Genomic DNA, 20,022 nt, shown 5'->3' on the forward strand with positions numbered 1-20,022 from the left:
CTCCTTTGAATACTCGGTATTCTCATCATTTTAATGTTTTTCCATTACTTACCTATATCTTTTGCTCTTACTGTGTCTGGCCTCCTTAGTTCTGTAACAAACTTTTTTGCATCAAGCCGAACTTCTATGATATTGTTCAGAAGAGCAAAGAGTGGTGCCAGAGGAAAGGAGGCAACAAAGAGTGTGACAAAGCCGAACTGGATAACTGGAAGACAAACATGTATTGTTCTCAGATATATTTTGAAAAGAACAGGTAAATACAGGTGACAGTAAAATGTTGTGAGATTTACGGGTGATAAAACCTGCAACACTCCACTTTGCAGCTGGAACACAGCAGTATATATTGGAAAGCAAGGCTATGAAAGAGATGAAGGTTTGTCACTATGTTTTATGAATGGTTCTAATAATCTACTGGTATTGCATCAACACAAGCCAAAGTAAATAATAAATTTAATAAAGAACAAGGACTTTGCAGTGTATTCTGCTTTCCTATATAATCAGCTGAATGTGATGCTACTATTCATCTCCAGTGTTTACCCGTAGGAAAGTGATACTTTAGGGAATATCACTAAGGAATGATACATTAAAGGAGGAAATCTACAATAACTTTATATCATCACAGCTTCCTTTGGAAAATTTGGTGGCAATATAGCAAGAGTAGCGTATGAGAACTGCTGAATCACAGCCTGAACCTCTGATCACCTGAGGCGAGCAATGGGTCAGCCCTGAGAGCACAGTTGAAGGCAATTTTCACCTGTGCTGCCAGAAGGGGTGGAGCCTTGCTCCACCTCTCCTAGACCCCATTTAAGAGCTGACTACAAGTGGGGAAGGATCTTTTTTGGAGATTGCTCCTCTTGGAGTCTTCTCAGCAAGCCTAGGACAAGGGTAAGCTTTCCATCCATTTTTCTTAAGGATGATAACCCGTTTAGCCTATATTTCTTAATTATAACAGATGTATATTCATTAATTATACATGTGGTGAGCCAGCAGGCCAAATATACTAAAATTTACATCATGTCCTTTCTTTGGAATTTCTATAAATGGGTTAGGGGGGAAGAACGTTACCTACTAGATGAAATGATTCTGGGACAGATCCTTGGATTTGTGGGATCTCCCTACTCTGAATTAGCAGTTATCACTGAAAAATGGGTTCCCCTATGCTTTATGGGAAATATTTCCCCATGTCGCGTGGCAGACTACTTTCAAGGACTTAAAGACATACTAATCATGAAAGAATGACAACTAGCTGCCTCTGCAGTGGCATGGACACTATTAAATGCTTTAATTCATGCTGAAATGAGAAATAATACTTTAGAAAACGAAAACCAACTTTTGAAAGACCGTATTGAAAAGTTAGAGCAAGAACTTGGCATATTAACAGGGAGGAAACCAATTCTGCATCTTCCAATAGGTCAAGTTTGTAACATTTCAAAAAACAATGACCAGACTCTTCAATCAACACACTTAGTTGATCAAGAAAATAAAAATTCTAAATTAGATCTCAAATCTCCAATTCCAACAAATCCACTAGAGGTCCATCCTGTCACAACTCAGAAAACAAAAAAAATACAGGATAGACTGGCAGGGGCGTTGCCTAATCCGTGGCCCCCTGCCCAGACTTATTTGCATGTAACAGCCCAGCCATACACAGCAATGGACTTGATGGATTTAGTGCAACGAATTCAGCAGAAGCCTAAAGAAAGTGTGCCAGCTTGATTATTAAAACTGTGGGATTCTGGGGCAGAAAGTGTTTTGGTGAATGGCCCAGAAATAGCCAAGTTGGCCACCATTCTGCTCTCAGACAGAAGTTATATGTGGGTAATCAATGTCTTAACAAAAACATTCTATAATAGAATGGTTAATGGTGACCTGCTGCATGGTATGGCCAAATAAATCTGATATACGTCTACATACAGGGATGTGGTCCTCCATGGAGGACCTTCAAAATTATATCCATGAACTAGGCATAAGGGAAACAATTTACGAAGACACATTTGATGGCCCTGATATGGTCAAATTCTCTGCAGGCATGAGAGACTTAATTCTACAGTAAGCTCCCTCTCATTTGTATGGTACTTTGGTCTCTGTATTAAATCCCCTGGTGACCTCAGAAGCTGTAGTCCAGCCAGCTGCCCAGTTAGTGGCTGACCTAGGAGAAACAACGCCTGCGGACTAGGCACAACATTTGGACATTAGAAGAAGCTGAGGTCATGCCAGTGATTAAAACCAAGATGCCGGCTACTCAAACTCCTCAATCAGGACCCATAAGGGTCTCCCGAAAATAAATGTTTAATGATTTAATTTGGGCTGTGGTTTAATTTGCTAAGATTGACCACCAGCCCAATCATGTCCTTCTCCAGCTTTGGAGACAGCTAAAGGACAAACAAAAATTTCAGAATCTACCCTAAGAAACCAAGGGTAAGGGTTATAGAGAGAATACCAACAACAACATGGAACCTAGAAGATTTCATTGATCCTAATAGGGGGAAAAAAAAAGCCTCCTCAGGGCCATGATGCCTGAGCTACCAGAAACGAAAGAATTGGCATAGCACAATTCATGGTGGGACAAGGGATATTAGTCCCCCTAGGGCCTCCAGATGGGACCGGAGGCCCTAAGTAGAATTAACAATTTGCTGGTCCTGAAAAAATATTCAGAGAGTTATGGTGTTAGTGAACATTGGAGCAGAAACACCAATTATCTATGGAGATCTGACTAAATTTGGTGGAGACAGAGTGATGATTGGTGGTTTTGGGGATAGACTATTCCTGTCACACAAACATGGTTGAAACTCGGGATTGGGTGTCTCCCACCCTGGGAGTATAAAGTGTCTATTGCCCTAGTCCAGGAATACATCCTGGGCATAGATATTCTATGGGGTCTGGCTCTCCAGACAACCGTGGGAGAGCTTAGACTTTGACAGAGATGTATTAGTATCCAGGTAGTGCAGGCAATATTAAGAGGCCATGCGAAACATGGGCCTATTTGCCTGCTGATACCGTGCCGGATTACTAATGTAAGGCAGTGTAGACTCCTGGATGGCTTAGATGAAATATCAAGAACGGTGCAGGAATTAGAAAAAGTGGGTGTTATAAGACCTGCTCACAGACCATATAATTCCCCCATATGGCCAGTGCGAAAGTCAGATGTCACGTGGAGAATGACAGTGGATTACAGAGAATTAAATAAGGTCACGCTACCTATTCATGCGGCCATGCCCAATATTGCCTCCCTATTGGACATGTTGAGTAGGAAGATAAAAACCTATCACTGTGTCCTAGATTTAGCAAATGCGTTCTTTAGTATCCCAATTGCTGAAGAATCACAAGATCAGTTTGCATTTACGTGGGGAGGCAGGCAGTGGACCTGTCAGGTCCTGCCACAGGGGGTATGTGCATTCACCAACATATTGTCACAATCTAGTGGCGTGTGACCTGGCTGATTGGAGAAAACCTGATGATGTTAACCTGTATCATTATATTGATGATCTCCTGTTGATATCTGACTCACTGGAGGCAGTAGGACAGGTGGCAGATTCATTAAGTACCTATTTACAACAGAAGGGATGGGCTATAAATTCCCAAAAGGTGCAAGGTCCGGGCCCATCTGTAAAATTCCTGGGGGTGGTTTGGTCAGGAAAGACCGAAGTACTACCCAGTGCTGTCATAGATAAGGTTCAGGCGTTCCCTACAACATCGAAGCAGCTGCAAGAGTTTCTAGGTATATTGGGTTATTGGCATTCTTTTATACCTAACCTAGCGCAGCTGCTAAGGCCACTGTATAGACTTACAAAAAAGGGGCAGCTATGGGATTGGGGAAAAACAGAACAGGATGCTTTCCAACAGGCAAAACTGGCAGTTAAACAAGCCCAGGCATTGGGTATATTTGATCCTACCCTCCCAGCCGAGTTGGATGTTCACGTTACTCAAGATGGCTTCGGTTGGGGCCTGTGGCAACACCAGAGTTCTGTTCTAACCCGCACTGGTTTCTGGTCTCAGGTCTGGCATGGAGCAGAACAAAAATAGTTTTTGGCTACCTATTCTGCATTACAGTTAGAGCTGATAACTCAAATGGCTGAAGTTACAGTTAAGACCACTCAGCCGATTCAGGGGTGGATGAAAGATCTTACCCACCTTCCTAAGACGGGGTGGCCCAACCACAAACAGTGGAACAATGGGTTGCCTACCTCAGCCAGAGGAGTAGTCTGTCTTCATTACCATTAAAAGAACTTCAGAAGATCCTGTATCCAGTGACATGTCACAGTAATGCACCATAAGAAACATTGGTCACTCCACCAGGGAAGAGCCCTGTTCAGGAGGGAAAGTATCCTATCCCTGAAGATGCCTGGTACACAGGTGGGTCTAGTAAGGGCAACCTGAGCTAGTGGAGAGCAATGGCATACCATCCCTCCACTGAAACAATCTGGTTTGATGAGGGGGATGGTCAGAGCAGCAAGTGGGTAGAACTGTGAACCGCATGGATGGTTATAATAAGGAACCCAGTGATGGTATCCTGAATATCTGTACAGATAGTTAGGCCATGTACCAGGGGCTCACTCTTTGGATTGCACAGTGAGCGACCCAAGAATGAACTATGCACCCCTGACCAATCTGGGGCAAAGACATGTGGTTAGACATATGGAATACAGTGAAACACAGGACTGTACGTGTCTACCACATTTCTGGTCATCAGCTCCTACAGTCAGTAGGAAATGATGAAGCTGACATGTTGGCCCAAGTTCAACATTGATTGAGAATTCACCATCTGAGAACATTGCCCGTTGGTTACATCAGAAGCTGCGACATGCAGAACAAAAGTCAATGTGGGCAGCTGCTAAAGCATGGGGACTGCCCACATAGCTACCTGACGTCGTCCAGGCGTGCCGGGATTGCTACGCTTGCTCTAAGATGAGACCGAGATTGCTGCCTGAAACAACAGCCCATCTTGCTAGAGGACACAATCCTCTCCAGCGATGACAAGTCAACTACATTGGGCCCCTTGTTTGGTCTGAGGGGGCGAGATATGCCCTGATCTGTGTCAACACTGCAAGTGGGCTACTGCAAGCCTATCCAGAACCAAAAGCAAACCAGGCATATACCATCAAGGGACTCACTAAATTTATGTCTGCCTATGGGACACCTCAGGTCATCCAGGGCAACCAAGGGACTCATTTTACTGGTGCAATGATACAGCGCTGGGTAGAAGAAAATAACTCCGAATGGTGATTCCACCTGCCATATAATCCAACAGGAGCAAGCCTCATTGAACGTTATAACGGTATTCTTAAGGTTGTCCTGAAGACAGACTCCCAGTCCCTGCAGGGGTGGACAAAAAGACTCTATGAAACCTTGTGGGACCTGAATGAAAGACCCCAAGATGGCAGACCCAATGCCCTGAGAATGTTACAGACAACATGGGCTACCCATGTGGGATCCAAATTATGGGCACTGATCATCAGGTAAGACCCCAGATTGGTAATGAAAATAATATTCTGCTCCCTGCCCCATGAGAATTTAGATCCTGGCACCCATAGAATAAAATGGCCTTGGAAGGTGCATTTGAACCGAAGTGGTGTGGCCTACTTGCACCTTGGGGGAGATTATTAGAGGTGGGATGCTCAGTAGTCCCTCCGGTAATAGATACATGGCCTACAGATACTGTGGTCAACACTCTAACCTTCATTGCGAAAGGGACTCCCATCATGTCCCTGTGGCAGATCAAGACACCCCTTTTGGTGCTTGATATAGTTATGCAGCCGCAGACATCTGACCAGAAAGTGTGGTACGGGCAGCCAGGACAAGCCCCAGTACAAGCTGAAGTACTGACCCAGGATAGAAATACGGCCTGTATCTTTCCCTGGAGAGCAAACCTTCCCCTCCTGGTACCCCTGAAACATCTGTATTACTCCCCACAAGTCTTTGAGCCTTCAGGATCACTGGAAGAAGACAAATGCCATCAGAGCATTCCAGTGTTACTGTCAGATCACATGCAACACCTCCTAATGACAACATGCCTCCAGTAACATCATCGAGCACTGGCCCATAAAAGAATATGGACATTCACTGATTGTCACTCATCTTGAATTGTATCAACATGCTTCGTGACAGATACTGTATAATCATTGCCATGTATCAGATCTCTGTAATAGAGAAAGCTTACCCGTTAGTTGACTCAATCACTTATGTTGTGATATCAACTCATGTTGTGAAGGGGTGGAGTGTATGAAACTGCTGAATCACAGCCTGAACTTCTGATTGATCACCTTAGGTGAGCAATGAGTCAACCCTGGGAGCACAGGTGAAGGCAATTCACCTGTGCTGCCAGAAGGGGTGGAACATGGCTCCACCTCTCCTAAACCCCCATTTAAGAGCTTACTACCTTTAGGGAAGGATCTCTTTGGAGATCACTCCTCTTGGGGTATTCTCAGTGAGCCCAGGACAAGGGTAAGCTTTCCATCCATTCTTCTTTAATGTGGTAACCTATTTAGTCTAACTTTATTGTATATTTCTTAATTATAACATCCATATATTTGTTAATTATACAAGTAGGAAGACAAATATTTTCACACATGAGACTGTGGTGCCATATGGCATTTTCCTCCTTAATTGTGTTGATATTCTCCAAAATTAGAGATCTGCTCAAGGTCTTAGCAAAATAGAATTCTATTTCAGTGCTTTTTTTTTATTAGGGTTCCAATTTGGGTAAAGTAGCTAGGTAGCAAAAAGCACTGTCCCTAAAGAACAAGTAGTATTTCAACAAGTGGAACCATCCTGAGTTCTCTGTGCTTACCAAAACAGATATGCTACTAATAAGCCTGGCTTCTTCCATAAGAAGAAAATAACCAAACAAAAATTAAACATCTCTCACCTTGAAGTAGATGGCACGTTATTTCCACTGCTAGACTACCAATAACACAGGTTTCAGCTCAGCACCAATTGTATAAATAAAAAAACCCTATAGTTTTCTATGTGAATTAGAGCTGTTTTCTAGGTCATAGGATGACTTGTCTCTATGCAAACTCTCTTCTAAGTAGCTGAAGAACTAACATCACCCTGTAAAGCACAATACTGACAAAACAGTATTTTTCTGAAACTTCTCAGTTCTCTAGAGATGATAATGTGAGAATAATGTAATAAAAGAACAAGTTCCTTCAATAAAGCTTCTTCAGCTTTTGAGTGGGTAGAGTATCACTAAGTCACTTGTCTTTCAATGGCACATTCAGATGCATAAAATTAAACCTGTCTGAGGGAATTTCATTTATCCATAATTAGAGCCCGGAAAGGTCTATCACTCTTTTACTCTGAGGCAATGAGAAATCAACAAACTGCCTAAGACTCTTCTTTCATGAAAAGGAGGCATAAGCAGTGAATGTTACTTTTGAGTCTGGATCATTCTGTTGTGAAAATGATACACTATTTTAATGCAATATTTCAGGGAAGTGAGAGAGGTTTTTATTACCCCAGAAAACCAATGAAGAGTAGAAGAGGAAGGGGACTAAAGATATGCTGCCCGAATGCAAAGTAATTTGAATAAAATTAAGCATATGAATCTAACCATGGAATTATATAAATAGCAGTATGAAATAGGGGTTAGTGTTAGCACTATACACTGTGGCATCTTTTTCATCAAATCTCTGTGAAAGTTCTCCCTCTACTGTGGCGCTTTTTGTGAAAGTCATGCCTTGTCATAGCTTAAGTGTTTAATTTAAAATCCTTCTCTTAGGCACTATAGTAGCAGCCTAAAACTAACTGATTTTAAAAAAAAAAAAGCTTTATTCAGGATCTTTTCTTGCACAGGATCTTTCGTGTGCACAGGCTGCAAGTCTTCTAATTTACTTTCCTGTATTTCTCTTGCAAGTGATAAAATATTTGCATGGTAAACTATTATCTGTGTCTTACGTATGTCCTTTTGATTTTCATTCTCATTGCTTTGCTTTGAGATAGAGTATGTCCTTACATGGAAGAACTTCAGTGGATTGGCCAGGGGACCCCATGCAGACAGGCAAAACTGTGATGAAGCTGTGACAAAACACTATGTAAAGAAACACAGGGTGGATAAGGGAGACCCAGTCCTCTCAAAGTGGGAAGAGAAGAGTTCCTGACAAGAAGCGGCTCTGATGCAGTGTAGGCGGAGATGTGAGTGATGGCAGCCAAACCTCTATGCATACAGAGGCAGCTCTAGGGAGGGCAGTGACCTGGAGCACTGTGAAGAGGACCTGCAAACAGGACATGATGTGTATGGTGTGGTGCAGCAGTTTGAGCTGCAGCTAATGCAGGGAGGGCATATTCCTCCTCCCCAGTGAGGAGGCCAGCCCATTTAACTCTCATCGCCTTCTTGGTGAAAGTAGACAGATCATGTTCTCCACTTAGGCAAAAGCCATTGCCAAGAAGGCTGCAATCCAGACTGAACACCTATGCAAACATGCAGCCATCCAGGTCTCTGGCTGCAGGTAGCGGCTGAGCCTGGCATGGGTACTGGGAGGTAGCAACTCTATCACCTGCACACAATATGAACAGGTGGATGATCTAGTCTTGGTAGAACAATTAAAGGAGGACATAGAATGTCAGAGAGCGTGAAAGTGAAAGTCTGGTAGAGCTGAAGAAAATCTATCCAGAGGGCTTTCTAGCTTGAAGCAGTCAACCCCACCTCAAAAGACAGTGCCTGCCAAGAACAAAAGAAAGGTGATTGTCATAGGTGACTCCCTTCTGAGGGGAACCAAGGCCCTGCTATGCAACTGGACCCTACTCACAAGGAAGCCTGCTTCCTCCCTTGTGCCCAGGTCAGAGACATCATAAGGAAGACCCCTAGTCTAGTACAGGCCTCAAATTATTGCCCACTTCTTGTATTTCAGGTAGGTAGTGATGAAGTCAAGAGGAAAAGCCTGAAGGCTACCATGCAGGAATCTCAGGCATTCAGGTGGTTAGTTTACCGGTGCAGGAGCTCAGGTGGCATTTTACTTGATCTCTTTGGTAGCAGGGAAAAATACTGAGATGAGCAGGAAAACCCACTTGATCAACATGGTTGAAAGGCTGGTGCCTCTTTGTTCTTTTGGTCTTAAGGCAGTTCATCAGGCACCAGGTCTACTGGTGACAAAAGGGGCCCATCTGGGTGAAAAAACGGAAAAGGATTCCAACCAGGATTTGGCACAGCTCATTGATAGGGCTTTGAATTGCATTTGAAGGGGGAAGGGGTTAAGACCAGGCTTGTTAGGGATGAGCCTTTGAGCAACATTCCAGTATCAGAAGTGATATCAATTGCCCAGCTGAAGTGCATCTCCACCAATGTATGCAACATGGGCAACTAACAGGAGGAAGAAGTTACAAGAAAGAAAATGACTTGCTGCCATTACAGAAACATGGTGGGATTATTCCCATGACTGAAATGCAGTAATGGAGGACTATAAGCTCTTTAGTGGGGAATAGGCAAGGAAGGAGGGGTGGTGGGTTACATTAGGAAGCATTTTGATTCTGTAGAGATCAATACTGGGAATGAGAAGGTTTGATAATTATAGGCAAGGATCAGGGCGAAGGCCAATGGGGCTGACATCCTGGTGGGAGTCCAACCAGGATGAAGAGACAAAGCATTCTTCAAGCAGCTGGCATAATTCAGGTGATTGGTAGCCTTTGCTCTTGTGTGAGACTTCATCTTAACTGATAACCCAGAGAGTGGTGGTGAACAGAGCTAAACACAGCTGGCAACCAGTCACCAGTGATGTTCCTCAGGGGTTGTGTCTGGAGCTGACCCTATATAATATCACTATTGAGAATCACAGAATCACAGAATCACAGAATCACAGAATCACAGAATCACAGAATCACAGAATCTGGAAGAGAGGATTGAGTGCACCCTCAGTATGTTTGCAGATTACATCCAATTAGGAAAAAGTTTTGATCTGCCTGAGGGTAAGAAGGCCTTAAAGGGGGGTCTGTATAGGCTGGATCAATAGGCTGAGGCCAATTGTATGAGATTCAGCAAAACCAAGTGCCAAGTCCTGCACTTTGGTCACAACAATCCCATGCAATGCTACAGGCTTAGGGAAAGGCAGCAGGAAGAGTGTGCAGAGGAAAATGAGGTATTAACTGACAGCCAGCTGAACATGAGCCAGCAGTGTGCCCAGGTTGTCAAGAACACTAATGGCATCCTGACTTGTATCAGAAATAGTGTGGTGAGCAGGGAGGTGATTGTCCTTCTTTACTCAGCACTGCTGAGGCCACACTTCAAGTAGTATTCTGTTTTGTGCCTCTTGGCACAAGAAAAATATTGGGGCCCGGAAGGACAGTGAAGCCAATGAAAATCTGGAACACAAATCTTATGAGGAGGAGGTGATGGAACTGAAATTGTTTAGTCTGAAGAGTAAACTCAGGGGAGACACAGCTCTCTACATCTACCTGAAAGGAGGTTGTAACAAGGTGGGGGTCAGCCTCTTTTCCCTGTTAGCTAGCAATACAATCAAGCACTAAGGGCTTTAAGTTACACCGAGGTAGATTCACGTTGGATAAGTGGAAAAATCTATTCTAAGGAAGAGTGGTGAGGTATTGGAATGGACTGTCAATGCAGGTGGTAGGGTCACCATCCCTGAAGATTTTCAAGAAAAGGGTAGATCTGGCACTGAATGACATGGTTTAGTGGGCATAGCTGTGATCAGTTCATTGTTGGACTAAGTGATCTTAGTGGTCTTTTCCAACCTTAATGATTCTGCAATTCGATACACTAACACAGAGACTTTTCAAAGCATATGACCATTTTACCCTTGAAATCATACTTTCCTGAATATTTTATATTCATAGTCAGGAAAGTTAAGTAACAAAGAAATAAAAACATGTTAGAGTAATGTCCCCAAAAAAACTGTGAAAAGCTTACAAAAATACGCAGAACTAAAATATGCCTTATTTGGTTTTATGTCAATTTAGCTGGAATAGAACTGGAAGGATTCAATTAAAAACAACCACAAAAGAGGCATTTGCAATGCTTCAAGTATAAGCCACATACATTTGCTTTAATGAAGCTTGCAGCCCTTTTTATTCACTGCCTGGGAAAATTCACTTTTTTCTTTTAAGTTCATAAAAGAATATTCAAGGTGTGCAAAGGTCTTCTGTATAACTGCTTAGGAATGTCTACTGAAAAGTCATTGAAAAGTCAATGCCAGCAGTATTTGTGTGGCCCTCTTAAAATCTCTTCAGTGTTCCAACCTCCTAATAGTAGCAATCTCGAATTCTGCAGACACCTGCTCAGTTACAACAGAACCATTTACACCACTTCTATCATAAAGATTTCCACTAATGACTGCTGATGTCAATACATCCTATTTTTGGCCAGAGTACATGAATACGTGGAATATCCATATTACATTCATTTTTATATCTACTGCAAGCTCTCCATGCAAGCTCTTCTAGTAGTCACATATAATCCTATGACCACTATTGGAGCCCTGCTTGACTTGAGTGATTATTCTTATATGCTTTGTGGCAAAAGGTTATAAAGACCAGTGTAAGACCTTCTGTACATCCAGCTTTTTTGATGGATTTCCTCCCTGTAGGCCAGATTGAAGGACTACAAAGATGAATATAACCCCATTTCATGTCAAAACCTAGTGAGCAAATTGAGAGTTGTTATATAGGGAAAACTTGAGCACAAGGGAAGTCTACTCAAAACAGAGCACTAGATGTGTGGTCAAATGACATAGGCTTTATTTCTGATGAGAGAAAAAAATCCAGACTGCTAGTGTCAAGGACAAGACACCTGCACTGTCAATTTTATTCAGGAAATAAGTAAAGGCCTTAGAGCCAGCACACATGGAACAGCATTCCCAACATCTGGTGCCATATATACAACATTTTATTTAGGCTTAGGCTGGTTGGACCCTGAGACAAACAGCATCAAGAGAAGTCTCCCAGATCAGAACAATTCTCAGAAGACCACTTTCTGTGGAAACTAATCACCTGTATGCAGGACCTAAATGGAACTGAATCCCACAGCAAACACTGTCCCTCTAAGGTAGCTTCCAAGATAAGATTAAGAGTGCAGGTTGTTGGTTATTTTTCTTGTGTAAGAATCAGTACCCAGTATAAGATCTCTCACAGTGAGTATCACTCAGGTTCTATTTGATTTACACACTGAGTAGCATGGGTAACCTTTGCTTTTTTTTTTTTTTAATCAAAACCTAACCTGAATGAAGGTAATTGCTTATAGTTGTTTTCCCTTTTCCTCATTTCTTTATCAATAATATGTCATAAAACTATGTATTACACTAAGGAAAAAATGGAATAAGTTTCTGTATAATCAATGAATATTAAGATATTATAATTATGAAATAAATAAGAGAATTAGGCAAAGCAGATTATAATAACAAAAAGAGAATAGATAGAAAGCTTACCCATATCCTGGGCTCACTTATGAAACTCCAGCAGAGGAGATCTCCAGAAAAGATCCTTCTCTACTGGTAGCCAGCTCTTAAATGGGTGTAGGAGAGGAGAGGAGCCAGGCTCCACCCTTTCCGGCAGCACAGGTAAACTGTGCTCCCATGGCTGACTCATTGCTCACCTCTCATTGTAGGAGAGGTTCAGGCCATGATTCAGCAGTTCCCATACAGTTTCTAAGAAGAAATTTTTCAACCAAGCCTGGCTGAGAAATTAAGAAATAGGTGTCATTTACTACTCTTTAGTAAACATATGTATAGCGAGTCTACATACAACAGACTGAACTGGTATTTTCAAATCCATACTCATTATAGAGATCATAGAAAAATGTAAGTTCCTTTTCAATTATTATTATTATTTTTCCTTTTGCTGCTTCACATGTTGCCTGTTTAATGGCTTTTCCTGCTGTAGGGAAAGTTCTTCCAAACCTTCCTTATGATAGTCATTTGCTACAGACACTGGATCTGATCACTTGGTTCTTAGAATTCAAAAAAGTGTTTTGCCCAACTGCTTTTTAACAGCAGTAAGATAATGAAACTCTTTATTATATCTCTGAGAAAAATATGTTTTCATTTAATTGCCTTATAAACCCTGGGCTCTTAGAGACTGGAGAAGAGTAAATAGGAATCTAAATTCATTGCTAATGTCAGTTTCTTCTCAAGAGAAAAGTCAGTATGGTGTAAACTTCACAAGCATCACTCAGATGGTTTTAGACAGTTCTTTCTAAAGTTATTTCATTAGCGATGCTTATTGCTCTTCTAAATATCAACTTCTTGCCAGCTCCTAATATTGTAGGCTGCTTGTTGTGAGCGTACTGCCAGCTGAATGGGAAGATTGCTATACATGCTGCGTACTTTGGGAGACTGATATATTGGACTGTGTAAAAAGTCATTTCAGAGTTTCAGCAATGGAAAGTACTCATTAAAAATCTGACACGTTTACAGTGACGATTTACATTTTAGGACTCATTGCACAAAATTCTCAGATCACTCAAACATTCAGAGTTTCTGCTAAAGAGTGTCTACTAAAAAAGATATATATCAGTTAATAGTACCAAAACAAACAATCACCAAAAATTTCATTAGTGCAAATCGAAACTATTATCGATTAATAAGGTCCGTTTAAGAAGGAAGTTCAGTACAGTCTGCTGAGTGAAATCAGATTCAGAGTACTGAAGAAATGACTCACAAGAGCATTCTCCAAGGAAAGCAGAGTTTATTTGCCATTAAACATTAGCCTCTTCCTCCCACACTACTAGCGTATGTAAAATGCCAGTGAAGCCAATGGAAATTTACTTGTAGACTTTGTGGTTTACTTCTTATTTGTTTTTCAGATTTATTTATGATTTCTACTTTTAAAGCTACGTGCCTTAGTCTCAATTTCTTGCTTGCTGTATGTTAAATCAAAGTCATGTTTTTGACTTCCATGGACTTGCTCCCAGTTTAATGTTTCAATTTCATGAATAATAATTGTTGAAATAGAATTTTATGCAATAATCAGAATCCATGAAGTCATCATTCCTTTCACTGGCTGCCCTGAATTTTCTCCAGTGCCTTTGTTCCATACTGAAGCTACTGACTTTCAGTCAAGTGGTTCCAAGCTATTCTAACACAATTCTTAAGGAAAACTTGTGCTTCAGTTTATGAATTGGAAATAGATTTTAAACTCATTTTCCTGGATTCGCCCTAGCTGTCTACTTCATTGTTGTTTTAATGCTATGCATTGAGCCTTTATTCAAGGCCAAAAAACATCCTAATGTCACAAACTGCTAGCCTGAAGTTTCAATATACACGCTTTCTTGACTAAAAAAGTAAAATGACAAGTGGCCATACTTCTCTGAGTATGTCTTTCTGGAGAAGAAAGAGCTCTCAGCAAACTAATGTGTCTTTTTGAACAGGGAGAAGGGTTGAGAAGTTAACAGTCTGGAGAAATTATCACCCTGCTGATGACATCTAGTGCAAATGACTGGAAACCTTTCTACAGGCAGGCACGTTTGTTTGGTTTTGGGTGGTAGGTCACTCCTGAAGTGGTAGAGGTATGCATGGTGGTGTAGCTGCTGGCCTAGGGATAGCTGGAAGTGGAAGTCCCAAGGAACAGGATCACCTGTGACTGATTTAATTTAGAGTGATATTAAACATCCAAGTCCAACAGAACATTTAAAAAGCTGAACATTCTCTACTGCAGCATTAAGCTGCCTTGTGAACTGCATGAACTGGAAGGTAATTCTCCTGGGGCACATGAGCATAGACCAGCTTTAAGACAGAAACTGCTGATTCTTCTTCTATGTTTGCTGTTCTTAATGTTTACTGTTAACAGATTAATCACAAAAGCACCAGCTTTTGTGATTCCATTAGCCATCACACTGCCTGTTGCTTTAATGGAGTGGTGCTTGTAACTGTTGAAATGGAGTACTGTGAATGCAAATTGATAGAAAAAAAGTCCAGAAAACAAAAGCAGAACCACATTTCTCCACATTAAAATTTGGGAGATTCAGAAAACAAAACAAAACAGTAAATCTCATTATTTCTATTAGTTTAAGTAGACATTAAATAAATAAATAAATAAATAAATAAATAAATAAATAAATAAATAAAAAAAGAGAAGCTAACCAAAGATGCTCAGATTTCTTAATATTATAAGTAAGAATAAAATAAAATCCCAGCAGGTTTGAAATGGCCATTAGAAAACAGAAGTGAGAGAGATATATCAAAAACTCCTCTGTTCTTGACATGTGTACGGCAAAGCACATCCTGGTATTGCTCCAAACATCATCACTCAAAGAAGTAGTGCCTCCTCAATGGTAGTTGTTTCATAAGGGAAAGCAAAGAGAATCCACGACCAGAGTTCAAGTTTCTTACAGAGAGGGTGTCCTTTTATAAAAATGAACAGAAGTTCCTGAACTTTCAAGGGGGGACTGCAGGAGCAAAATCCCTTCCAGTACAAGAGCAGAGCAAGTCTGTGACCACCTCATGAGGCTGAATGTGTACAAGCCTATGGCGCCATTTGACATGCATCCCAAATTTCCTGGAGGATTTGGCTGATGTGGTTGCCAAGCCACTCTCCATCACATTTGGAAAGTTGTGGTTGGCTGGTGAAGTCCCTGGTGACTGCAAAAAGGGAAATATCACTCCCATTTTTAACAAAAAGAGAAAGGAGGACTTGGGGAGAGAGAGGCTGGTGAACCCCATGTCTGAACCTGAGGACATCATGGAGCAGATCTTCCTGGAAGAGATGCTAAGGTACATGAGAGATGAAGAAGTGATCTGAGACAACCAGAAAGGCTTCACCAAGGGCACATCATGCCTCACAAATCTGGTGACCTTCTATAATGGAGTGACGGCATCATTGGACCATGGAAGGGCAAGTGACATCCTGTACCTGAACTTGTGCAAGGCCTCTGACATAGTGCCACACCACATCCTTACTTCTAAATTGGAGAGATACGGATTTGAAGGGTGGACTGTTCAGTGGATAATGAATTGGTTAGATGGTCATAGCCAGAGAGTTGTTGCCAATGGCTCTACTTCTGGGTGAAGGCTGGTCATGAGCAGTGTCCCTCAGGGGTCCATCTTGGAAGTGATGCTCTTCAACATCTTTATCAATGATTTAGACTGTGGGATTGAGTGTACCCTCAGCAAGTTTGGTGATGACATCAAGCTGAATAGTTTAGTCAGTACAATAAAAAGAAAGCCACTCAGAAGAATCTGGATAGATTTGAAAAGTGAGCCCACAAGAACTTAACGAGGTTCAATAAGCAAAGTGCAAGGTGTCGCACTTGGGTCAGGGCAATCCTAGATATGAGCACAGACTGGGAAATAACTCCTAGAAAGCAGTCCTGTTGAGAAGGACTTGGCCTAGCCCAGGGCCTTCTTGTTGTGAAGCTTCCTGGCTTTCTCCCATCCCCTCATGTGACCAGATGAGTTCCTGAGATAAATGACCGAACTACAAACCATGCTGGACGCATGGTGGTGGCTATCTCCCTCTTGTTTCCTACAAAGACTCCTTGCTTCTATTTCCTATCTTTTCTATTGCCCTTCTTCCCTTTCCCATCTCTCTGAATGACTAGGATTTGTAATAAACTGGTCAGACTACCATTTGAACCGTTGTTTCTTAATCTCAACCTGGGTGTATGTATATCTCAAAGAACCTCCTCTCCCTCCTATAAATTGGAGCGAGACGATTAGGAAGTGCCTTGCTAGCTGATCAAGAGAAGGAATCCTTCTCCTCAGCACAACTGTGAACACATTTGAAGTATTGTTTCCTTTTCTGTGCTCCCTAGTAGAGAAAGATATAGACATGCTGCAGTGAATTCAATAAAGAGGTGCTAAAATGACTGGTGGATCAAAGGATTTTATGTACAAGAAGTTTACATAGCTGGGACTGTTATTCCACAAGAAGGCTTGGGGGGCTCATCAAGTAATTCAAATATTCAATGGGACCATTGAAAAAGATGGTGCTAGGCCCTTCTCAGGGGTGCCAAGTGAAAGAACAGAAGACAATGGGATCAAACTGAAATAGAGGAAATTCAAGTTAAACATAAGGAAAAGACTGTTTTAGTAGTGTCGTGGTTTTATGATTTTAGTTATCAGTACTCCACATCATAACATCATGTAGTGCACTGGGAGTTAAAGAGTTAATGCTGCAGTTCCATGGATTGTTGACAGTTCTGTGTACCTGTCTCAGAAGATAAGAACTACAGCTCCTACAAGACTTCACTGTTCTTTTTCCATTCAGAGAGAAAGATAAAAGTTACTGGGAGTCTTGAGACTTATTTTTTTTTCTGCTTGTCTCTGTGGTGTATGCTCCCTTGCCATCTCGCCTTCAGCAATGGGGAAAGACCTTCTGTTTTATGGATTCTCTCACTTAATTGATTTGTTAGCTTCAATTCCTATTATATTGTGTTATCTCCCATTCCACATCTTATTTAGTAACTTAGTTTTCTCCCATAGCTTGTTGTCACTGTTTTGTTTCTAGGTCTATCTTCCTACACTTTCCCAATCTCTTTTCCCATAGGTCCCCCCACCCCATTAGTCACAGAGCCAGTCTAGACTGGGCCAGAACCATGTCAAGTATAAGGATGATCAAATACTGGAACAGGTTGCCCGGGTAACTTGTACAATATACATTCCTGGAAACATTGAAAACCAAGCTGGACAAGGCCCTGGGAAACGTGCTCCAGCTGACCAACCTGTAAACAGGAACTGGGTTATGTGATCTGGGGGGTCCCTTCCAACCACAGCCATTCTGTGATAGAACTTCCAGCTGGTAACAGCAGACTCTTTGATAATAGAAGTAGTAACAGATGCTAAGACTTATCGTTGCTTCTATGTTGGTAGTTCAGTAGTCTCATACCCCTGCTGTCTCCTATGAAAAGCTATGAAAGTATTTTCGTGTTGTCATGGCAGTCATACAATATGTGTTCGTTAGTCCTATGAAAAAACTATTGTTGCAGAAAGGGAATTCAGAAGTCTTACTCATTTCCATGTATTCTGGAGTCAGCCCAGTGAAAGGTTCCAGGCTATAGTCAAGATCCCACTGCTGAGGGTCCTTTGGTTGGTTGGTGTCCATTTCCTTTGGTTCAGTTCTTTCATCCTTCATCTTCCTGAACAGCTTCTTTAATTTCCTGAGGAACAAAAGGTCAGACCAAATCTTTTTCCTTTCCTTGTTTTATTTTATTTTATTTTAATTTCCCCAATAGGATCTGACCTAAATCTTTTTACTAGAACATAAAATGAATATCAAGTTGCTTTGGTGCCACAAAGGCTTGCTTTGCAGCTTCTCCTAAGCTGCTGCTTATTGCCAGTTAACAGGCTGCTGAATGAAGTGATTCCTGTGTTCCTGTATCAGAAGAAAGTTACAACACCATAATATGCTATGATAAAGTTGAAGCCAGTACTTCATAGTAATGACTTGTCTCTAGATTCATATTGAACAAGCTTATTTCTGAAGCTTAAGCACCTTGGGCTTAAATAATAGTAGCAGTTAATAACATACATCTCCTTCAAGAAGGAAAAACAGGCAAACAAAATTCTGGAAGGTAATGTAAAATCTTCGTACTTCATATGTTGCACAGGTGCACTTTTCTCTCAACATGAAATTTGGAAAATTCCATATAGTATATTTCGTGGTCAAAATGACTGAATGTATATATTGCCAATCAATGAGGATACTAGAATATACTCATTCATAAACCTGGTAGACATGAAATTTAAGCATAAAGATTTCCCACTGTCAACACCAAAAGATTGCCTCTGCTGATACATCTGCAGCACCAAAAAATAAGTCTATCTAACTTACTGATAGGTCTGAAGCCATAGTAGGACTCTAAAAATAAACATCAGTGACTTCCAGTCAGCCCTGTAACCAACAGAAAACACTTGAAGATGCTTGGGTTCCAGTCATCTCTAATCTCAAACACGTGCAGTATTTAAGTCAACAAATAGATGTCTCTATATATACATATCAACTGCTTGGGGAATCTTAAAGAGACAACAGCTGTCTCCATATTAAAAAAAAAGGGTCTACAATTAATAAGAATAATGAAATATATACATACAAAATGTCAAGTTTAAACATATCTTAATTTTATTCTTAATTCTATATCTATGCCACCAATTTAATTTCAGGGAAACTAGAATGGCTACAATGAGCACTGTAACTCTGATAGAGCAAATTCTCAGCTACAAATATTTTTGAGCATAGTCATCACCATTAGCTCTGCATTTTTGCCAGTGATGAACAAGAGCTTGTATGTCATACTTGTTAAAACCTGCACCTGTGAAGGTGATTCACAGTCTCTGTTGCCACTGCTGAAACACACCACCCACCTACTAACTGTGCTCACATCCAATATTTGGTTTCCAACAACATGCAGCAAGCTGTCAATGGGTGCAACTTTTTCTGCATGGGGGAATTCAATTCTACACCTTTGCTTGCAGACATGCTTCTGCATCAGAAATTATTTTGTCAGACTGACCTTTTGCTGACATCTGTCACAGAGCAACAAAATATAATGGAATATTGATGGGAAAGTTCAACATCTACTGCCATACCACCACCATCTGCCTATGAAACTGTGGGCCAATGTAGCAAAATAGGAGGCATTACTTTCAGAGCAGACCTCATAAAATATGTAATATAGTTAATACATATAAGTAAAAAAAATATTATAACTATTAGTATTTTTATTAAAACATAAAAAAGAAATCAATAAAGCCAGAACACTAGTGGGACATTTGACCTTGTTTTTGTGAAACTAATGCATCAATCTGATTCGATTGAAGTGGCTGCAACACATAGTGAGTTCTCAAGGTGTGATTTTTGATAAAATTTTACACTTCCTCTGCTTTCAGTTGTTCACAAATATACATACTGTCAAGAAGGAAAGACAAAGTGTGAATTTGAATTGAGGAATATTTTTCTCTGGTAAGATAGTTCTTATAGAAGGCTAATAAAGAGACGTGATCAAATTTTGAGTTGAATATCTGATTGCAAATATATGTTCCATTTAAAAATTCTCAGGTAATGTGTCAACTGAAAATGGATTTGCAAATATATGAAAAAGTGATTTCAGCAATCTTGAAACCTGTTCGTAAATTAATGTATCAG

The 20,022-nt window shown here is 40.9% G+C and overlaps 1 protein-coding gene across 1 annotated transcript; it reads right to left on the minus strand.

Annotated features, from left to right (window-relative positions):
* Nucleotides 1–18: 18 nt before the first annotated feature.
* On the minus strand, nt 19–18,058 carry LOC109368793 (anoctamin-2-like). Its single transcript, XM_031555524.1, has 2 exons — nt 17,889–18,058; nt 19–205 (listed from the first exon to the last, which is right to left on the minus strand). The coding sequence occupies exons 1-2, from the start codon at nt 18,010–18,012 to the stop codon at nt 45–47; spliced, it is 285 nt and encodes a 94-aa protein (XP_031411384.1). The 5' UTR covers nt 18,013–18,058; the 3' UTR covers nt 19–44.
* Nucleotides 18,059–20,022: the final 1,964 nt, after the last annotated feature.

This window comes from Meleagris gallopavo, chromosome 1 (assembly GCF_000146605.3).
Source record: "Meleagris gallopavo isolate NT-WF06-2002-E0010 breed Aviagen turkey brand Nicholas breeding stock chromosome 1, Turkey_5.1, whole genome shotgun sequence".
Lineage (NCBI taxonomy): Eukaryota > Metazoa > Chordata > Aves > Galliformes > Phasianidae > Meleagris > Meleagris gallopavo.

Coding starts and splice junctions, on each gene's coding strand:
- LOC109368793 (XM_031555524.1), bottom strand. CDS start 18,012: ATGAAGGATGAAAGAACTGAACCAAAGGAAATGGACACCAACCAACCA. Junction 206..17,888: donor TCCAGAATACATGGAAATGA/GTAAGACTTCTG, acceptor TTTGTCTTCCAG/TTATCCAGTTCGGCTTTGTC.